The sequence below is a fragment of the Triturus cristatus genome, chromosome 6, assembly GCF_964204655.1.
Source record: "Triturus cristatus chromosome 6, aTriCri1.1, whole genome shotgun sequence".
In the NCBI taxonomy this organism is placed as follows: Eukaryota; Metazoa; Chordata; class Amphibia; order Caudata; family Salamandridae; genus Triturus; species Triturus cristatus.
In genome coordinates, this window is record NC_140589.1 from 529,190,869 (window position 1) to 529,214,186 (window position 23,318).

At 42.0% G+C, this 23,318-nt stretch overlaps 1 protein-coding gene across 2 annotated transcripts in view; it reads right to left on the bottom strand.

The window, feature by feature from the left end:
* Window positions 1-23,318, bottom strand: part of COL12A1 (collagen type XII alpha 1 chain) — a 344,609-nt gene that overhangs the window by 24,569 nt on the left and 296,722 nt on the right. For both annotated transcript variants that reach the window (XM_085610958.1, XM_085610959.1), the window contains exons 52-58: window positions 18,382-18,531; window positions 15,789-15,866; window positions 13,015-13,101; window positions 12,171-12,224; window positions 10,466-10,561; window positions 8,657-8,710; window positions 6,846-6,899 (exon numbers count right to left, since the gene is read on the bottom strand). In XM_085610958.1, coding sequence (XP_085467084.1) covers window positions 6,846-6,899; window positions 8,657-8,710; window positions 10,466-10,561; window positions 12,171-12,224; window positions 13,015-13,101; window positions 15,789-15,866; window positions 18,382-18,531 — 573 coding nt within the window. The remainder of the gene's footprint in view (window positions 1-6,845; window positions 6,900-8,656; window positions 8,711-10,465; window positions 10,562-12,170; window positions 12,225-13,014; window positions 13,102-15,788; window positions 15,867-18,381; window positions 18,532-23,318) is intronic.

Below are 23,318 nucleotides of genomic sequence, written 5' to 3' on the forward strand. Positions count from 1 at the left end.
TGTTGGCAGATAGGGAAACAGAGGCACAGAATAATCCAATGGTTTTGCCAGGATCACATGGTTTATTTAAGTGAGGAATTCACATCACGCCTCGGTGCACCACTCGTTCCGCAGTTGTGTAGTGGTGGGTGAATACCTATTATGTGGCACAGTGAATACTGCCTTCCACCAGTGACTAAGTGCTACCGCCACAGAGTGCCAGCAGCTCACCGTCCGCTCACTCTTTGGCGCTCCTTCTTTGTCTCTGGAGCTGCGCGGGCGTGAGAATCATCATTTTGGCGTGCAGCTGGAGAAGCTTTACACAAAAACGCCTTTTAAGTGCATCAGCACAACGGGTATAAGGGAGAGAGCGAAGGGCTGCAGGCGGCGTACCAGGGACGTCGCAGTCCTAACCGCCCTCCGCCCTCTCTGAGCCCCATCACGCAACAGCTATTAAAGTGCCAATATGAAATGCCTATATTTTAGCACAAACGGCAATTATTTCTGCCATGCTATATGTAAAACGCGGCGCTTGTATTTAAACCTCTGTGCAGCTGACTTGTTATCAGATGCTGCTCCTGTCTTTCTTCTTTTAGGAACACGGTTTTCCTTTTTGTTTAAAAAAAAAAAAAGCATTATAATAAACAACGCAGAGAATGTCTCAACATGTGTTACATCTCTGCAGAAAACAGGTATATTTTATGGCTGCTGTCTCATTTGAGATGCCAGTGACGTCTTGGGTACTGAGTTTACCCCCCTCTCCTAATAAGGTGCTCTATTTGAGGCAGATTCAGGTGTGTCGTTAGACACATTGACAGGTCAATGTGGGGAAAAGTGCATTGAAGTTGCCTTCCCAGATAAAGCTCTCAGGATATATGTGAGACTTCACGTTGGCGTGCGTTAGCGCCCTGTGGAAGTTGCTAAAGTCAGTGGTGGCTGCTACTTAACAGGAGTAGCAGGGCATGAAAAAAAAAATCTCTTATGCCACCGCCTCTCGGTCCTCTTCAGTGGACTCCAGGAGTAGGAAGCAGGAAGCACACAGGCTCCCAGACTCCCCTAGCCAATCACGACGCTGCTGTCACCAGCATGACAGCAGTGTCATGATTGGTCTGAGTGCTCACCACTCCTCCCCCTGCTCCTGTGACAGCTCAGCCCCACCCGCACCTAAAATGTAAACAAGGACGGGAAAATAAAATGATAATAACATTGCATTATTATCATTTTAGTTTTCCATTTTGATCTGCTCACAGAGCAGTAGGGCGACGCTCCTTCGCCTTAGCGGAGGAGCCGTCACTGGATAAAGTTGAAACATTGGACATTGGAGAATGTTGCCGGCTATGCTGATCAGGATAAGGATTTGGGGTATCTAGAGTTAGGCGGTCAAGGATTCTAAATCCCATTGACTGATACTATCGCCAGTACCCTCAAACCCATCAGAGAACAGCCCTCTCAGGCTAGCAGTCTAGGAATGTCAACAACACTCACATCTCTCAGTGTAGCAGTCACGCCCTACCAACAGCACTTTCGCGCCACTCACACATTGGGAGTTTCAAACCATCTACAGTATCCACACGTCTCAAAAGCTAGCAATGCCACAAGAGCATTTTCATACCACTCATCTAGCAGCAGTCTCACACTACAGACAACTGCTGCACACCTTCACACCACATTTTCACATCCCTCACAGAAGCAGAATCACACTACAGACATCACTTTCACAATACTCAACAAGTAGCGATTTTACACAACAGGCTACTCTGTTACATCCGTCAGACTAGAATCCTCACACTTCCAACAGCCATCGCACATCTCAGAGTAAAAGTCACAAACTACTGAGGGCACTCTCACACCCCCTCACAGACAGCTGTCACACACTAACAAAAGAAAGCGTTTTTATACCCCCAAAGTAACAATTCTACACAACTGAAAACACTTATATTCCTCGTGGCGCTTTGACATCCCTCACAGACTAGCACTTACCCATTACCTACAGCCGTGTCATACCCTTCATAGAGGAACATTCCAAACCTACTGACACCACTTACACACTAGCCATCACACTCTGCTAGAAACAGACTGGAAACCAACAGAACATGTCATGCAAAGAACAAGCGAATAAGGCAGACTGTACTTTTCACATTTTCATGACAAGCATTGGCAAAGCCAATAGGTCAATCCTCTTGTATTCTTCAAACGATAACTTAATTTTGTTGCAATCATATTCTCACTGCTACCCTTGCCTCCCTCTAAATTCCCATAAGCTTCTACCTGCACTTTGATTCTGTTAAATGTCGATATGACTAAACCCTTAGCAGATGTTCGTCTTGCTCTGCAAAATATTGCTTTTCCAGGACATAACTGCCTCCGTCATGTTACAACAATCAGTGTTGTTTTCTTTGTTCTACACTACCATCTGTTGGGTATGTCTTTCCAACTGGGCAGAGATGTAGTGAACTACACAAAGAGCAGTGTACCAGCAAAGGGGAGTGTGAGAAGATCAACTGTGGAAACGCACATACATGAGTTAAGTAAAGAAAGATCATGAGAATGTAAATCATGAGAACGGACAACAATAAAGGAAATATCATTAACAGAAGATGAAGCTACATTGCTACTTTGGCAAGGAGTGCTTAAAGTAGCAAAGTGATGGAATTTGCAAAGAACACAGAAGCAAAACATGAGAGAGATGATAGAGAATGATTGCAGTAAAATACCTTTGACTTGGGGAGAGGACAGCTGATAATGGACTTGATGAACTAAAGGTAACATTCACAATTGATTTATGAGAAAATATGGTGTGTAAAAGATTTTTCATTAATAAAGAGTAGTCGCATATTGTTACATTATGCTTTACAATATGCTGAGAAATAAATAAAAGGAAAGAAATGAATTTCAGTTAATCGCTAAGTTGAAGTTTTCTTTGTTAGAGAACAGAGGTGAGTAAGACACATAGTGCAAAAGAAGTAACCATACTGGTAGGTAAGGAATTTCTGTGGGGATAAGTATAAGGCAGTGTGGTGGCTACTAAATACCGTACTGATGAGTAACACTCATCAAACATAAATAAACATAAATAAAAGAAAAGAAGAAATAAAAAAACATGTGTCACTCATCCGCAAATAGTTAAAAGGAAGGGTTGGAAAAACTGCCAGTATAGACAAGAATGGCTGGTGGATCATATGGGACTTGGTACTGAACCATCGAAGATGTCCTCAGAGGGATCAAAGATGACAGATTAGGTTCCACAGGTGTGTATTTTATCTGTTCATAACATCGCCATTTATCCATTTACGGTATCTCCGTAATGTTGTGATATGGCCCAAACCCTAAATATATTCTTGATCTTCACAGTGCGCTGACACAAGACCCAACTGCTACGTTTGTCAGCCTTCTGATCCAGCCGGAACCTGTTATTTCAGCAGGCATCCCTATCTTCTGTCCCACAGTGGGTGTTATTCTTTTTACATGAGACGAGCCTTACCCCTGATCTCACTAAAGTCATATCATGCTCTAGCTTCAGCACCTGTTCTTCTCTCTTCACGTGCCCAATGATAGTGGCCCAGTTCGGTTCAGGCCTCCTTGTTTTACAGGATGCTCCACAGCCTCCAGATCTCATACACTCCAACCTAGCGATCATTTTACTTTCATTATTTTCTGCTATCACTGCCATACTGTTATCTGCAAGTATTTATTATTACAACGTTTTTCCTCTCTTTCTTTTGCAACATCAGCCTCATTCTAATCAAAATATTCCACTTCTTAATGCAGCCATTTGACTATGTTATACTAACTGCTCTGCCAGGCCCAACCCTCTTGTCCACAACCTTAACCAGTGCAGCATATTCCCTAAAAATCTATAGAGAAAACTGGAATTCTTAGTGGAGTTGACTCATTGGAGTGAATGCAATCTTCATGCATGTAATGCAGATAACAGACAAAGGAAACATACACCCCTCACCTGCATCATTACCAGATTGCATCCCTACTGATTGTTACAGTAAAGTCTCCACTTCTCCACTACGATACTGTTACATGTCACAGGCCAACACCATTAAAGTCTAATGCATGAGTACACAATTCAAATCACACAAAAACAGGGTATCCACCACCAACTCTTACTGGTCTACTCTCACCAGTCTTGTGTCAATCATACTAACTACCCTGAACGAGGCCCCACTTTTCCCAGGGTAAACCAGAGACAGAAGCATAATGCCTTCACAGCATTGCTAATCTGTCCCGCTTGCGTGAGCCTCAGCCTCTCAGGTGGTATATGCTCCAATATTTGTACAAATAGGCTGTGATCACTCTACATCTGAAAAATGCATTCAGGATTCTCCCTGCCATTAACTCTCTCCTACCTGGTTTGTGGGTTCAGTGACAGAGGCCTTGTGTTCCTCTAAACCTCGTCAATGTGAACTTGTTTCCTCCTTGTACTTTCTTCTATAATTTATGTTACTCATTGAAGTTTACCCTCCGCTTTTAAATTATGTTACTCAGTACTCGCCCTACTGGAGTTCCTGAATTTGGTCGCCCCTGCCCCTAAATTGGCCACTGTGCCTCGCCTCATTTCCGCTACCACCCGTTTGCCTAATGAGAACAACACCACAAACTGCAACTGAACATAAACATTGTACAGAAGAGAACTTGTGTCAATGGAGAAGGGTGTGAAGTTACTATAGAGAAATGCATCCAAACATCTGCAAGTGCTCTTCGTGAAGCCATGCCAAAGAAGAAGTAACTGGCTGCGGCCGAACTCTTGCCAAAGCATGGTGTATACATACTCTAAGCTGGGAAGATAGTATTTCACATTTTGCTCCTGCCTTTCTTAGGTATGTCCCTTCTCTCCACATCACTAAGAGAGAATAAACCTAAGCAGACCTTGAGAAAACAAGAAGTAGATCATATACAGGTTACTCAAATAATTACATCAAATTGAACCCCAGATATTACAGGATCGTGCAGGATGAAAGGCACACCTTGCACGGCCTTTGAAAACTGCAAAGAGGGCTGTTTTATAACAGCAGAAAAGCCAGTCTGTGGGTGATTAGGGCAGAGCCAGGTTCACTCAGAACCGGAGAGAGGAAACACTTGCTCGCAGTTTCTGGTGTGTAGTGGAACGCAGCGTGATGAACATCGGCCGGTTTTTTAATATTTGAAAGAAAATTATACTTATTTCTTTGTATCTGAGACAGGATTTAAAAATTGGCATTTCGGAGCAGATCTATTAAAGAGTTCATTAATGCTGTACCTCCCTCGATCCCTATACATCTCTCTCTCAAATCTTCAGAATCTTTTGCTGATATCTATCGATCTATCCATCTATCCATCTATCCATCTATCCATCTATCCATCTATCCATCCATCCATCCATCCATCCATCCATCCATCCATCCATCCATCGATCCATCCATCTTAGGAGCTGATTCACAAAGGCATTTATGACTGTGGAAAGTAGTACTACAGAAGTACTCTTTTACATACTCTTACAAGCATTGGTGAATCAACCCTGAATCAACTCCTCATGAGTAAAACTGCAAGCAGAGCACAGTCCTTTTAATTTGTACTAATTATATATATGAATAGTCTCTGAATATTCCTCATGTACAAATATTGTGGCCAATTCACAAAGGCATACAAGAATACTTAAAGCAGTTCAACAGGAGTACTTCATTACACCCTCCAAAATACTTTTGTAAATAGCTCCCACAACATCCGTCTGATAATCTCTCAATTTCTCTCTCAGTCTGTCTGTGTCTCTCCCTCTCTCTCATGCTTTTCTCTCTTTCTTGCAGGAGCGAGTCCTCCATTAGGACGGAGGAGTGTCACCCCACTACCCAAAATGCCCGCCAGGATGAAAAATAAAATGGTAATATAGTTAGTTTGTTACCATTTTATTTTCCACCATCCCGCACTGAACTGAGTTTTTGGACGGGGAGGGGCTATTGCTGCTGAGTGGCAGCTGGGAGCTGTGCACTTCAGCATAAAGTGTGCATGTATTTTCGGGTGGCCATCTTGCTACGGCCAGCCAGACATGCACATTTTAAACTCATCTAACCCAGCTGTAAAACAGCTGGGTTAGAGAAAGCAAAGGGCTGCCCACGCTTTTGAGAGAGGCTGGTCCCTCCAATCCTGGTGCTTCTCTCATAGTGGTTACCAGCATGGTAGCAGCCTCAGGATTGCTGAAGAGAATTTACTGGAGAACAGAGCGAGGAAGATGCCGGAGGCCGTGCAGCAAGCAGGATAAGTGTTTTTTCTTTTTATTTACACACACCACTCACCTTGCATGCATGCATGAACCAACACCACATTTGCCTGCTCCCTACTCTGCCTACATGCCAACCACTGCTAATTTCTCGTAATTGGTCTATCTCAGATATTCCAAAGCATGTATAGGATACAGGAAGCATTCCTCAATCCCTAATCACAGCTCATTCTGCACTAGCTGTAAGGTGGAAGCAATTGGGTAGAGTAGATCAACTCCTTTTCACTTGTTATAGTTAGACTCCCAGGCAATGCATCAAAAATGATACCACATTATAGTCAATGGGATGTTGCTTTCAGTATTGAAGGCACTGGTTCACTGAGCTAAGATCGCTCATTCGGAATAAAATAGTAATCTTGTTCCATCCCTGCCCTGATAATGCAGAATTACAGCTACATTAATTGTGTCATCTCTTTGATGTTGTATTGCCATGGATGTTATATTACATTTGTTTTAAATGTGTCCACAAAGAATGAATGTGTATTGTATAACATTTGTGGGTTAATAGCAGTAGACTGTGTGACGTGATAGGAGAAATACTCTTAAAATGATCCAGTTGTTTCAAACCAAATGTACGGTGGTGTGATGTGTCAGAAAACCTCACCCTACTTCCTGGTGGTCCCATTGCACCTGGTGGTCCAGTTACTCCAGGGCTCCCCTGCAAAAAACAAATAGACAACAGTGAGATAAATTGCATTCTACTCATGTCAACAAAGAGTTCACCTAAAACACATTAATACGTAGACTGAATTTCACCTCTCAAAACACACTGATATGTAGACTAGACCAGTCTTCAAAGCGCACTGATATGTAGACTAGCGTGTGGTCCAGCTATTCAGGCATCAGGTCTGAAGTCAGAAAGGTGTTAGTGTAAATTACAGTGCAGCCATGCTGCACACTGCGTGACCTATAAGTAAATGCTTTTTGTGCCCGGGTGGTACTTTTTCCACAGATTATGACCTTTCAATGTGTTCAGTAGTGTGGCATCACGCCAGAAGAAAATTGAATCTTTGCTTAGGTGCCGTGAGACTGCAGGGAGGTGGTATCCCAACTGTAATGAGGTGGCATCCTGCCGGTGCATTGAGAAAGTCGGAAGGTGGTACCCCACCAGTACAGTGAGACGGTTGGGAAGTTGCACCCCACCAGTCCGGTGAGACAGCAGGGAGGTGGCATTACATTTGTGCAGGGCCACTATTAGGAGGTGGCCTCTTGCGATTATAGTAACCCGGTATTTGTAAAGTGCAAACTAATCACCCCTAAGGGTCTCAAGGAGCTGGGGGCTGCCGGGGAGATTAAGCGAGCTATTGCCCAGAGTCACGTGGTGCTGGGCTGAGCTGCCGCCGGGGATCGAACTGTGAGCCCAGTGCGCCGGAGTCAGCCACCCTGGCCGCTGCACCACACCTCTACCCATCAAAGAGATTGTGAGGAGCGAGTATCCCAGTGGTGCAGTAGGAGAGAGGGAGGTGGTACAGCGCAAGTGCAGTGAGACAGTAGGAAGATGGTATTACACTGGTGCAGTCAAACTGTAAGCAAGTGGCATCTCTCTGGCGTAGTGATGCTATAAAGAGGCGGCACACTGGCGCAGGGAATGTCAATCCATGGCTATGGGTTCCCTAAATGCTGCAATACCTGACTGAGGGGGGGGGGAGTTTTTCATGTTTCTTAACTGCTATGCCTGCTCCATTATTTAAAAGCGCTTGCAGAGGGATGGCAGTGACGACCTGAGACACAACTTGCAAGGTGGGGAAAGCGGCTGATTTTCTATCTTCCCTTCCTTCCATGTCTGCTCTGCACACCTCCTGCTGTGCTTCCATGGCCCACGTTGGAGGGGATACGCAAGCAATACAGGGAAATCGAATCAGCGGACAAAAGAAACACATACACAATTCCATGGGTCATAAAATAAGACATGCAAAAAACATTAGTTATGTTTTGTATTGTGTTACATTGCTCTAGTGAGTCTGCGCTTGTTTGGTGCTTGTACAGGCAAGTTTCAGGATGAAGTACAAGACGCTGCACTCTTGTGTGACTTAAGAAGGTGACCAAAAATGCTTATAGTTTGTGGCTTTCCATATGTGTAAATATTTAGATGAGTAACATTACCAGGAGAACTAGGAAATTGTCAGGAAACAAACAAAGTTCTAGTTACATTGCCCCATATCAATATCCCTGACTATGCACATGTTTTCTACCCAACATACGATCAATGTATTGGTGTATTTTATATCATCTGGTGTGAGTTGTGTGCGTACACACACCTACCACCATCTATCGCTTAAGCATCTGTGTATTCGCACAGTCTTGAAAAGATAATGCAAGCCTTGTCTTAATCTGGTGGTTTCTTTGATGTCTAGATCTCCTTTTTACAGCCCACATTTGAAAATGCTGAATAGAAACAAAGCACAAAGTCCTTACCATTCGACCTGGCAGGCCTGGTTCTCCGGCATCACCTTTTACCCCTTGGCGTCCCTACAATCGATCATTCAAGAAGTGGTTAGTACTGGAATGCCCAGGAGCCTTCTGTCCTTAATTGAACATTTTATAGTGATACGCTTACACTTTTTGCAGTTAAATTCTTATTAAATATCATATTATAAAAACGGTACATTATAAAAGAGCTGTAAGCAACAAGCTTGGCACAAGAGAAATATTAACGGAGAAAAGCCTTAGAGTGCAGCAAAATGTAAATGAACTTAAACACAACCTACATAAGAACTCTCAGAAACCACCACCATATCTATTTCCTATAGCAATAGAGGATCATGTGTATTAGACTTAGAAACCCAGAAACACTTGCCGCCCTTTGGGAATAACATGCTTTTAAAAAAATGTTTGTTGCAGGACCTAATTTTCATGCGTATATTAGAATTTTGGCTCCTATATCTTGCTGCGACAGTGAGATAATGTCCTCAATTGGCACCCAAGTATATGCAATCTTTCTTCAGGGAGAGAAGCATAAGGCTCCCGTCAGCTGGTGTGAAAGTCTGCATACGATTGAAAGGTTAGAGACCGCTGGCACATATCCTACCCTCGGAACTTGTTGGGCTAATCTAATGCCCACTGCTCTATACCTGTTTCTAGTATCCTGGTCTTTGCGCATTCTCATTGTCCTCTGTTTTGGGCAATCACTTTGTCTAAAATGGCCCACATGTGTCCTTCAGCAGAAAACATAATCCCAAAATCGAAAAAAAAGAATGGCTCCATTTGGGAAGTAGTGGGCTATAATTTGCCGAATTCCATGAATTTTGAAATCAAGAAAAAGTGCCCACACTGATAAACCGTCGACCTCACTTTCGCCCGTCTTTAACTTTTCATCTCTCAATAGGAAAATATGTGCCAAGGGGAGGGAACACGGACTATGGAGATAAAGGAATGACACTCGTTCTCCTTTCTCTGCTCTTTGTGTGAGAACTTGTATGGAGCAAAGTGTCACACAAGTGGTTCAGTTGCTTTTTTTTCTCCATAAATGTCCAATCCTGCTGTGAGAGCATGATGATTGTTTCTTGAAAGAGAGGCTGGTTTCAAAGTACTGTAACTGACTGTCGTTAAAGTACCTTCGTTCAGGACCAAAGACACGTCATTTTCCTGCTCTCTACGCACTACAGCTTCCCACCTAGAGAAGTTATACCTGTTTACCACAAGCGACAAGTTTTATCACAACAAGAATTGCTCCCGATATGTTCTACTATAGAATCTGCATAGCTTGATCCCTTCACCGCAGCAGACCTTCTGCCTCCAATGAGCTTTAGAGCACTTCGGAGGTTCCCTCTAATTGTTGAGATATGTGCAGACATTCAAGAGGAGGGGTATACTGTACCAAGTCTCAATAACATGGCAAAAAGTAGAAAAAGCTGATAACCAAGAAGGATCTGCTACATGCTGTACATTGGAAATGGAACACACCTGGTGAGCATGATCAGTGCACTTGGAACCTTTACGTTAATTACCATACTTCCAGTTCTGATGGTAGTTGCATGAAATTGAATATTGTGCCAATTGAGAACATGCAAGTTTATGTCCTTGGCGGAGAGGTTTGGGCAGCTATAAACCACTAAAGACATAACATTTGCTTTGTTTACAATAGATCGCGGTGCGCTACTGAATCACACTCTTATGTTTATATGACTTTCCATCCCAAAAACCCTTGCAGCATGATCCTTCCGTCACAGAAAGGTTTAGTTACACACTCATTCCACCATAAATACCACATTAATGTAAACTTACTGGCTCTCCGGGTATAGACAGTCCGTTAGGTCCCTGTGGGCCTGGGGGTCCCTGGGGACCTGCAGGCCCTAGCTCACCACGAGGTCCCATTGGGCCCTGAAATTGAAAGAAAAAAGACAAATGCTCAGTAAGGTTTAGAAGACTTTGGTATGTGCCCTGTGTCTAGTACTCCAGGCTTCACAGCTTCACAGCTGTGTTACTAAGCACTTGTATACTAATCATCTATACCATAGGCTCATGTTCACACAAAGTCAATCTTGAAATACAGCCTTGCTGTCCTTCCCACCCACCCCCTCAAAACAGTTGATTATAAGATGCACCAGGACTGAGATCCGCTTAGGATAGAAATTTTCAGAACTACACACAAATTAAGAATTTACCACATTGGATCAACACCTTTTGAAATAACTTTTGTGTTGCATGTAATTGCCCCTATTAAACATGAGCACAAACAGACGTTAAGTCTTAGGGAGACCGATGGCTGTGCTCAACCCCACAAACTAAGAATGAAGGGGGCTTTTAGGCCAAAGCATTAACCAATATCATTATATTTTGTGTAAATGCACCTGAAGAGTGCTTCCTCAAGTGATATTTGCAAATTCCTCTCTTTGCAATTTGAGACTTATCAAAATTACACAAGTAATTGTACATGCACTCTGTAGGGTTTTCGTGATACCGTCTTTGTGTATTTCCACGAGTAACACGAAAAAGAATGTGAATGTGATCTTTGTGAACAGTTGACATTTTTTAGCAATTCTAATCATCAGGAATTATTAAGAGCAGATTATAGGGTATTGCAAAACACGCATTGACTTAATGTAAATTGGATAACTGAACGATTAAAACTGTTTGCTATATGAATGAAAAAACAAAAACAATGAAGGAAAAACAAACCAATGAAATACACTGAATTGATTGAGAAAATGGCAATGGGTTTATGAGGAATTTTTTCAATGGAAATTAGGCCTCTCTTATTCATGACTTTTGGAGCTTGTGTACACTGCACCGTAGAGTGTAAAGGTGCAAGGCAACAACAAATGCTGGGCTTCTTATCCCTTTAAAGGGGCCATCCAGGATGCGAATGATGTCACCATATGTTTGTAAACACTAAAAGGAACATTCTAGAACACCTATTGTTAGGGATTGTTAGCGAGGGAGGTCTGTTTAAAGAGAAATGCTGGTTGGCCCCTAAAGAAAGGTAGCACATACCACATACATATGTATGTACATGCACACACGCACACAAACATGGGGGGTAGACACTTGTTTCCCTTAGTGTTCTAAAACCCTCACTGTCTGATGTAAACCCTATAATAACATCAGCAGCTGTAGTGGCAATACCAGGGGTTTTCAGAATTTCAGAATGTGCGATGTCCCATGTCCCGTTATCACTGAAATCGCACTTTTATAGAACCCTAACCCAAAGCCATTATTACTACTCTTGTATTTTTACCCCTGTACTGGTGCAAATTTTGACATCACAAAATTCACACTAAGCATCATTTACCTTTTCCCTAAACTGAAAGTGTTTTTTTCACTTTATAACCCCGTCCTTTTGAATCTGTGCAGCAAGCATAAGATACACCCTAAGAATTAAGTACGTTCATGCTATAAATAATGATATTCATGCATAGACCACATGATATATTAATAGTCCTAGACTAGTACAGCCCCAAAATACTAAGCAGGAGAAATAGATACTCACACGAAGGCCATCGTTGCCTCTATCTCCCCTGGGACCTTTGCTTCCTGGGCCTCCCTAAAAAAACAGACAGAAATAATGCATTAACAATGTCCAAATTAAGTGGCTTTTCAAAGACCTACATACATTTAGGTGACTGTTAAGCGCGTTGTTAAATATCTGCTAATCGGATGGCATTAGGCTACATGCTGATTCTCATGAGGACCCAATCTGTGACGTGTTGGAAATAAAACCACAAAATAGTGTTGATTTTGTTGAAATGCGTGATTAAAAGGCAAAATACTCAGAAGTACTTCCTAATCCCAGGTGCTTCTCATCACTGCCAAGGGAGGGGGCATTAAGGGTGATTCTGGGTGCAAAATCAAATGTCAGTTCTATAAACACAGCAGAGAACTTATGTTTTCCGCCCACCCAGTTTATTCTACACTATGAGGAAAAATGCTAACATCTCTTCTGGAATTAACAGTGAGCAGTGCCTGTCAAGGTGCCTGTGTGGCTGGATAATATGCTATGCCTCAGGATTACCAGGTTTACTAACTTTGCATTGTACCTTCAACTTAAAGAGCTAAAAGTATTACCATGATAAGTTTTGGACTATATAAGTCATGAAAATTTACTTTCCACAGTATAATGACACCTATAAAACAATCGCATAGCTATATCTGCTTGGAAAGTAGGCTCCCCTCATTTGTGACTGTAGACCTGTTTGATATTATGCACAAACCTTGAAATCATACACACACTGCAGTGTTCACAACTTTCTATTCGGGGAGCAAATATATTAAACTTTATCTTAGCAATGTGTTCATGTTCTCGCAGGCCCTCTCGCTACATCGCATGTACTTACTGGTGGGCCGGGAGGTCCTTGAGGTCCCACGCTGTCTTGGGCACAGGTGCAGGAGTGTGGAAGAGCTGGACATTTTGCTTCATCCCTCTGAAAATGAATGACAATTGGACCATTTTTGAAACATAGATTAGAATATAAAATGGCGTCTAGTTTTGAAAGTCCACGTGGAAATTCATTTGTCCCTCAAGAGCATCCATAGTCATTACTAAGTGCCACTGGAATCCTTGCCCTATATGCAAATCATAAAATGCATGCCAAATTTAGCCTTAAAAAAACGGCGCTCAATAGAATGAAATGTCTCGTACACACAGCATTAAATTACATTTATTTGTGTTTTTTTAAATATTCAGGTAAAAAAGCAGCTAAAAAGTCAGTTTGTGTTTTTGGGCTTCTTGCCCCGGCTGTTGCACAACTGCGGTTGTCCCACTCTTGTCCATGGAAAAAGGGTTCCCTAGATTATAGCATGTTCCAGTTTAACACATTGAATCATTATTACATTTCATGTAACACTAAAACTGCACACATTAACTTTACTTTATTCACAAATTGTTTATTTTATTATGATACTTTGTATAGCGTCCAGGTCACTTTCTAGGCACTCTGGAGTGTTGAATGGGTCCACTGTTGCTGTTCAATCCAGGCATAATTTTTAAGAGACGAGGTTGTATTGGTCCAAATACAAATTGTCTTGGGCGCACTAGATGTTTTTGTTTCTTTGAAATGGTCTAAGTGTAGATAAACAAGAAGGGGAGGCTTTGTCTAGCAGGTTTAAATTCGGATTCTTTTAGGAGCACTCTTGGCTGTGTGATGCTCACAGTTAATTGGCTCAGATAATTCCAAGGCATGTGTCCTTGCACCTTATGTCCTTCCCTTAATGTTTTCTCTATATAAACTTGCCACAGAGAACTTTCATGACCTGCAACATTTCAGCATCAGCTTCAGCGGGATTGTATTTGAGGGTCATTGTCAGGAACTAGTAAGACCCCACTCCACAGAAGGAATGGAACAAGAGGGAAAAGGTTTTGATTTTGACTTTGGAGCCCATAAAGGAATCTTGACATTTGTAGTATATTGTTATCTTTCATATTTAGGGAAAGGCTCGACATCTGAATTTGGGTTATCAGCTTTTTTTTCTTGGGGGGGCATAAAGACACCGTTGCTATAATTTTAGTGGAAAAGCTCAAAGACCCTCTTGCCCTACTCCTGATACCTGGGCTCGAGATGTGGAATGAGGCAGCTGTGGCAGCTGTCACTGGTGTTATCAGTTAAAAGTAAGTGTGGGCATTATTTAGTGAGGAAGCTGTGAGTTTAGGCATTGAATCATAATTTTGAGTTAGGAGGGGGGTCTTGATCAATTATTCGGATCCGTCTTAGGACATAATTCTCCGGTCTGAATCTCACACACTTTGTGAATCAGCCTTTAACCACATGCGGCAGAGACAATCCCCCTTGCTCCAGAAATAGAGGTGCTTAAAACACTCAGGTTCTCATTTCGAGTCTCATAGGAATACTGAAAATTACAACCACCCAGGAAAACACCAAATTTGCACCACTCAGTGGCAGTGCTAAGCTGTTTTACCTCCACATTTTGAGTTCAGACATTTCTGAGAATGGTTTACTCACATTGAAACATGATATGCTCAGTTCAACTTTTTTCCCTGCAAAATTCTTTCAGATACTACATGAAAGAATATTTTTGGGGAATAAATATGAGTCTATATGAAAACTTGAATTACAGGTTTGGCCAGAATGTGGCCCAGAGGAATTGCTATTGGCCATGATTAATGCAACATTGTCCTAATAGGTTTGATTAAACCAGTTATAAATCCTTTGTACAATGTTCAATAAATGTATTGTTAAGTGCATATAGTCACTTCACTTAGTAAGGATATGACCAAACAATGCAATTAGAACAAAACTAATACTGTATCCGTATATACTTGCATGTAGTACGATTTGCCTCCCAATTTTTGTAAACCCTTGACTTGAATAGGGTTTACCCCTGTGGTGGCCTAGACCAAGTTTATTCAGGTGGGCATGGCCGCTCAGGATTGCACATGCAGCCTTCTGTGGTCAAATACCACTATGGGTCTCATGCCGTTCTCAGATTGATGCACCTTCTGCACTGATTAACAAGACAAAATTTAGACTTTGCTCGTGTCCGATTCTCTTATCATCACACGAACTACGGGGCTGCATATTGTTTAATTTTCTTGCCTTTCCTTTTACCCTGGTTTTCCACAACACTGATTAATGATTTGTCTTAAAACGTATATGTATTTGTGAACTTCATCATCAGTTCCTTTCATTTACTGTGCTCAGTTACATCCTGTTGTTGTCTCCCATAGGTTTGCTCCTACAAAATGAGTGAATTTCTGAATTTTAAGGATTCATGAGGATACCAATGAATGGTCCCAACAATCTAACACAGCCCTAGATTTTTCCTTCTCCATTCTTAGTAAGGTGTAACTACCTGATCAAGTATGACAGAACTTTAATTGATTTTTCTCCACTTATTTTTTATAGGATTAAGTTTGAGTGTCTCCACATGCCTTTTACATGTTGAATTTAAGGGATTTTGCAAAGACGGTTGTGGCTTGGACCTTTTCTAATCTTTAATGGAATAATTGTTTTTGGTCTAAAGCCTTCTATCTCATTTATCATCTTATGCCAAGCACACCAACATGATAGAGAATCTAAATATGTGAAATATCCCTTAGTATACCTAAATATTAAAATGGCTGAATAGCGTAGCCAAATAACCTTGCACTTACCATAGAAGGAATATCACAGCATTTGTCTCGACTGGTCCAGCCAACAGTACACACAATGTCAAACATCTGGAGCTGGAACTGTGGGATAAAGGAACCGAAGAATTGTAATCAAGCATCATGTTATCAGAACAACACATTTAACACCATAGGCATGTTGGTAAAGGCCTGACACAAAGAGGCTAGTTCTCCACATCTGCAGGATATACCAGAGTACATTGGTTTTAAAAGTTAGGTTGCCCAACCTAACAACAAATACATCTTTAAATGATCCCATGAGATTTTAAATTCAAATCGTGGATTTACCCCTAACCTATCTGTTCTTTCTCCTTAGCAAGTTTTCAGAAAACCCACAGAAGAACAACCTTAGTAGAGCTTTGGGTAAAACCAGGCTTTCAGAATAGTTTTTCAGATAAGTTACTTTGAATCTACGTGTCTGTGAATTATACATGAATCAAATTTGCTGGGGGCATCATCGCCAAAGCATTTAGGTGCTGAATTACAAAGTGAACACTTGGAACACTGGCTCCTTCTGAAGTTGGTACGCAGCACCATCTTGTAAATGTGCACTATTTTGCTACATTTATTTTTGCATGGACAGTATTGGTATATGGTCTAGATCCTAACACCAGCTCCACTGGAATTATGCATCAGAGAAGCAACAAATTATGTGGCAACAAAAGGCAAATTATGCAGCATAATGGATCACATTTTTTGATACTATTACTACACTATTTTGTCATGCTTACACATGGTAATACTGTCTGGTCAAAGATTTCACTTTCTTAGTACCACTTTTACAATTAAATACAAAAAAGCAACCAAAAGATGACCACTTAACTTTGCCATGGGCCTTCCAATGCATGTGAACCCACATGGCCATGTTTTAGCAACTTTTGATCTGTTTGAACACGATTTTTTTTTAATCTGCAGATTAAGCAGCAGATGATGAATTATGTGGCGGTTGTGGCAGATCCATAACTATGCTGAAAAAGCAGTGGCCGTGGAATCTCACAATTCCAGCGGCCATGCCTAACACCGATATTTGGTTGCCCAAAATGACAATAACTATTACATTAAGAAATGTGATAAGATAGCACCACCTAGTCAATTTAGTTAATTAAATTCCAGTAGTCCTGGATAGAATACACACATTGAGTAGAGTTATAAGTAAAGCAAGTGTTTAAAATATAATTGTTGTCATAGTTTATTAAAATCCCTGCATTCGCTCAGGTTTTGATTGGGGCAGATAAGGGTGAACAACATTTCAAGAAGATAGATAAATTACAAAAAGTGACATGGTTTTGTTATTAACAGAGTGATAAACAATTTGCATAAAGAGACATATTTTTCATAAATTGGGGCCAGACCGTTAGTGACATATATTTAGTAGTGATATTCTAGTAGTGAATGCATCTTGTATTGAAGAAGGTCCTTTTGTTGATATTGTTTCAATAAATTATTGAATTGCAGTGTATTTTTCTTTTTGGGCATTTGGAGAATGTATCTTAGAATGCTTCAAATTGTTATGCTATGTTCTTATTTAAAACAGTTTTATGGCAACTATTACATCTAAATTAAAGAGTGCGTTTTAAGGATTCAGTAGCGGCTGTATTTCACTTTACATTGAATGAGAATTTTGTTGATGGCTAAAAAATTGGCCCAAGACAAATTTTGCAAATAATTGCAAACACATATGAATGCACCTAAGATTGATAATGTTACACTTCTTGTCAATCAGTCAAGGGGAACAGGGCTTTTACTTTCAAACTTCAATTTTAGATACAGCTATCCTAGTGAGAAGATAGTGTCAATTTAGAAAATTGAGGAAGAAAATAATTAAGGCATAGCTGGACTGTGAAGTTGAGATAGTAGTCATAAACTAAAATTTAGAATGGAACCTGTAGTCTTTGCTGATACGCCTTACCATGAATAAATATGCAAATACAGGATGTGTTCTATGTCAGTGTGCCAAAAGTTCCTGCGACTGGCGAATGAGGTATTCTTACTGCCAGGCAGCCACTTTTTTTAAAGGCATGTGTGGGCAAAATGAAAGGCAGTTCCAGCTGAGACTAGAATCTAGAAAGCCACAAATCCCTGCAGCTATTACCCTCACTGTCCTCCAGGATAGTAAAATAGCAGCCAGGTCTGGCTCATAAAATGATCTCCCTCTTTCTCCTTCCTTGCATGCCCAGGGTCAAGAGGGTTTAATGACCTGCTCTTGTGACTGGAGCAATGTTGTTTTTCCTGTTTCTCACTACTTGGCAGCCCAGGCCGGTGGTGACTACACGTGATGATACCACAAGGGATGATATTGATGATGAGTTTATTGACGTTGTAATGCCTATTCGATTCGCATTTTGGAGCTTGTAAAGTAGTGCACTAAACTAACTAAAATGGTAATGTTCAGAGAATGTTCATTTACAATTAGTACAAATAGAAAGAATCTCCTCTTAAAATGTTGATAATAGAGAGGCGAATGTTTTGGTACCAATTCACAATAGAGAATAGGGCAATGAATATCCTGTAGTACTACTTTCCATACTCAAGCCAAAATTGCTAGAAATAAACAAAAAAACATTAAAATTATATTTACCTGGGCTGATCTTTTGTCCCCTCTCATGAGTTTTCCAAGTACTTCAGATCCATCTGTGCTTATGTTGCCAGCTGCCTTAATCGGCTTCTCCATTACTTCACCACAGTCAACATACGTCTTCACAGATGTTGAAGTCACAACAATGTGTACCTAATAGTATGAGAGAGAGAGAGAGAGAAGAAACAAAATTCAAATATTTGATTGGCTGTTGGTTCAAGATAATTGTATGCGTTTTCACCTCTAGAGCACTGTCAATCACCTGCTTTCAGTTCCAGGTCTTTAACAGCTAAACACACAACACATCTTATTGGTGAAAGACACGATCTGCCGGTATCACCTTGTTTTTCCTCTTCCTGTCTGTGATGACTGGTTTCCTGGGGTACCAGGGCAGTTAAGGGTTACTGGGCTCTAATTGCAAGAACTGGAGTCATTCATCACTGGTGTTCTTGGGCCACAGTACTACTAGATCCCAAACTGGATAACCAACTACTACTCTCCAGCACTTGACTCTCTCAAGGTAGCGAGTCAGAGCAGCCCAATGCTTACTCAAAGAGGTGAGGTGGTTTAGACATTCCTAGGACAGCTTACTCTGTAATACCAGCCATTAAGGCCAATATCCATGCAGTGCTTCACTATAGAAAACAAAAGTACTTTAATGCACACTAGAAAAATATGCTACATATACAGGTAAGGAATACAGTGAAGACCAGAAGTCTCCATGACTCTCTTGTCCAGAATACTGACTCCAAACAGGATTATAGATGCTAACCACTCTAAAAAACAGTTAAGAGTGCAATACGCACAACATTGCTCTTCATAGCTAGAGCACTGTTTCCAATACTTGTTTTGCAGTGATTTCGCCTCAGCGGTAGATTATGAAGTCAAATGTTTCTGGTGCGCCCACTGTACATCCACCTAAAACACTGGACTTGCCCACCCTTCCTTGGAACGTAAACCACCTTGGTGGTGTCAGGGGTCTCGGTAGGGATGCCTAGTGTGTTGGCACAGTTAGTGAAGTGCCACTACTCCAGTAGCCACTGGGTTAACTGTGAGAGGTTAGTGGAAGGTAACGGTGGCAGTACACTCATTTACCCTCAGATAACAGAAAATGGGATAGGGTTTGTACCACAGCGCACACTGATCACAGTTTAGAGTTTCTAATAGCAGGGTACCCAGGAGAACGATTCATGCATGCTACTAGTTCTGTACAAGCAAAGACAAAGCTGTGGGCTCCCGTTTTCCTCACTGTTGATGTGCAGCAAGCTCCATTTCTTGAGCACCCACCTAGAATCTCCTTGAGTGTGCTTCAAAACACCAACCACCTCTACAATCCTCACAGATAGCTAATTTGCTGCTGGGATGCCACCTGATCAGCTGAAGCCCGGTGTCTTTGGTCAGTCTGTTAAATTTCTGTCCACAGTCAATCTAACACTGAGATACCTTACCAATTCTAGAATCTGTTCTTAAATCTGGCAAGTGAATTAATAATCCAAGGGATCTTCCTGAATCTCTGCTTACTCAGCCACCTTGTGTGTGGTCGGTCAGAAAAGGAGTACAGCATTGATCAGACCACTAGCCGATGAGGCTACACATTTATTATTCCCTGATGGACAGGCTGAACCAATCAGTTATTGTGCTACTTTTAAAACCTGGCGGTCCCTCCCATCCTGTAGCAAAATTTCCTGCATGTTTATTGCATGATCAGTGCACACGGACAGCTTTTTTACCTCCTCCACATCTCTTGGTAACTCTCTGTGCTATCGCCAGGAATTAATGTTAATTAACTCCAGACCAGGAGGCTGTGACCATCACTCAGCAGGAGGAAAGCCTGAGCTAAGCAGAGAGAAGGGTTAGTTCCTTCATCAACCCACCAAGCCACTACAAGAACTAGGAAGGGGCATGGGAAGATGGAATGTCCAGCAGAACAGATACAAGCTTGGCTTACATTAAACAGAATGCCTCACCAATCAATCCTCAGTCAGCGACACACTCACTCTTAAAGCACATATCCCTAAGCATGACAGAGAAACAAGGAAACCAGGTAAGGGAGACTGCACAGGCTTTCGCAGGAGGAAATTGGTAGGCAACCCCTCCTAAGGGGTACAATGGGTACACATACATCTAAGAATTGGTTAATGCTACCAGTCTACCTCATCCTGGGCAGAGAGCGCAGTTGCCACTTCCTTTCTGTAAAAGTGGGGTGTACTTTGCATGTCCCCCTGACCTCAGAGCCAAACTCTAGGGTATCAGTCCATGTAAATGGGAAGCACCATGTTGGACACCTGTGACTTTCATGTTTACTGAGGTAGCCATGAGAAAATCTACAGTAAATTTCCAGTGACTTGCCAGGAGATCAACATAGGGTGGGGAAGCACCCTCTCCAGAGTCATGCAGAAGGCTTTCTGTCCCAACACTGCCAACACTGCCTGTGATTCATGTTCAAAGTTTATTCCAGTATTTATAGTTCCCGCTTGACTTACTGGTGCTTTTATGCATCCATCAGAATCGGTAGGACTAAGTCTCCCACGTCCAAGCCCTTGCACGAAAAGCATAAATAATCAAATTTATGATGGACTTGTTCAGTAAACCAATGTGCAAGCAAAGGAGCTGTTTTTATCAATCATCGTCTGGGAGAAGGAAAGAACTCCCTGAGAGATACCATGGAAGGGGAGAGGATGTGACACAGTGCCCAGAGATGCTGACTCAATAGCTGGGGATCCTGGTTCGAGTCTTGGCAGCGCCCCATCCTGTGATTCTATTCAAATCACTTAATCTGTCTTGGTGATAAATTGTTACATAAATATGCTGCATGAGTAAAAAGCAAAAAGAGGCAAAACTTTATGAAAAAATCGTTCCACCTAAACAGATGTTAACAGTATTTCAGCTTTGGGAAACTGATAAGAAAAGCAGAAGCGGAACAAGCATTGGTAAATGCAGGAAAATATGCTACAGCCAATAGAAATGGTGGAAAAGTGAGTGGCTCGCATAGGAACTAATGAGAAGCCAGGAAAGAGAGGAGGTAGGATGTAAGTCCCTTTTAAGTTTATATTAAAAGCAATAGATTTCTCAAGCACAGTGCAAGCACTGTGCAGGTGAAACCTAACAAGCACAGAGCAAGCGCTGTGCAGGCAACACCTAAAAAGAAATTTTAAATTAGAAAAAATGAAAATCATTCCGACCTTCAAAACGAATTAGTGTCTTGATTTAAGAGTTAATCAGGCTTGTGTGTACACCACTCAGCGGGTGATAGCAAGAGTATGGGGGAGTGCCCTTAACGCTCTGAGGCTTCAGGCCAGCATTCATGAAGTGTCAAAATGACTCCAATAAAATGAAGACAGTTTAATTTATGGCACTGAAATAAAATTCTGCGTGCTGCTGGATGAAGATCAAAATGCAATTCTCTTTCTTTAAAAGCCACTGTTAGTGCAATCGAATTAAACTGTTGAGCATTCGGAGCGCTCAGATCATTTAACACTGGATGAGTTCGTCCTGTGCACTCCTTGGTTCCCAAAACTGAAATGGTGACATAGAGCACTTAAAAGACAGAGACAGAAACAATTGTGTTGGCTGCCTGGCTTCCATGCGCGCTCTGGAAGCCTGGTAATTACCTGGAGAAGTCGCTCTGCTCGCTGACTTCATTTGAATATGAAAGGAGAAGGCGCGAGCATAAAAACCCGAAGTCTTCCGATGTGGCTCTTCCGGTGGGTTTCAGGGGAATTTGACGGGACGGAAGTGAGCCCGGTGTCTTGTGAACCTCTGCGCTTGGCATTCACAGGGAAAAGGTTTATTAGCCCAGCGCCTGCCATCCCATTGTCAGCGGAGTGCAGATGCACAGCTGAGAGATGCTGGCACCTGACTGACCTCTCTGAAAGCAGGCTGCAGACAGTGCAGGTGCCCACCCCGTGCAGCTCCGTGTGCTCCGGCACAGCGGGTTTTCAGCTGAGGGACACATGTTCCGCCACTCAAGATGCATACAGGGCGGAGCTTCTGGCTTCGGTGTTAGGCCGATATTTTCTTAGTGCGCCAGGCAACCCTTTGCCGATGTATGTGTGTCAGTAAAGGGTGCATCTCCACAGGAGAGTAGGAGGTTCAGCTTCTGATAGAGATCAACAGCTTACTTCCAAGAAGCTCTGTATCATTTTGCTGTGCTGTTTCCAGGTATCTGGTCATTAAAACGCCAGCAGTTTGTAGCAATTGTGCTTTCATTTTTCTGCAGAATGCAAGCCAGGTGGGCAGAGTGTGTGTGCGTAAGTTAAATGCGGCTCAAGTGTGGGGCAGCGAGTCAGTAAAATGCTTGGTGAAGAGAGAGAAACGCAGCTGTCATTCTGGGCGAGATAGCCATTTGGGAGGTACTATATGAAGACTGAAGTATTGAAGGCGCTCCAAGCCACTCCAAGTCATGGTAAGTGGCCAGAGCTGCTGACTCAAGAGCTGGAGATCCAGGTTTGAGTCGCAGTGAAGCAACATCCTGTGATTCTGGGCAAATCACTTAACTCTGAGTGAAAAGTTCCTTTATAAATCTGCTGCAAGACTTAAAAGCAAAAAGAGGCAAAACTTTATTAAAAAAAAAAAAAATAGTTCCACCAAAGTGGATGTTAACAGTATTTTGGCGACGGGAAACTGATAAGAGAAGCTGATGAGGAACAAGCATTGGTAAATGCAGGAAAATATGCTACGGCTAATAGAAATAGAGGGACAGTAAGTGGCATGTACAGGAACCAATGAGAAGCCAGGAAAGAGAGGAGGCAGGATGTAAGTCCATTTTAAGCTTATATTAAAAACAATAGATTTCTCAAGCACAGCACAAGCGCTGTTCAGGCGAAACCTAAAAATGAAGGTCCTCAGCTTTAATCAAGTGTTTGGACATAGATGGCTGCAACAGATCTGCCACTTATGCCAACCCCATTTGACTTCAGACTGTTCTAAAGCATCCATGG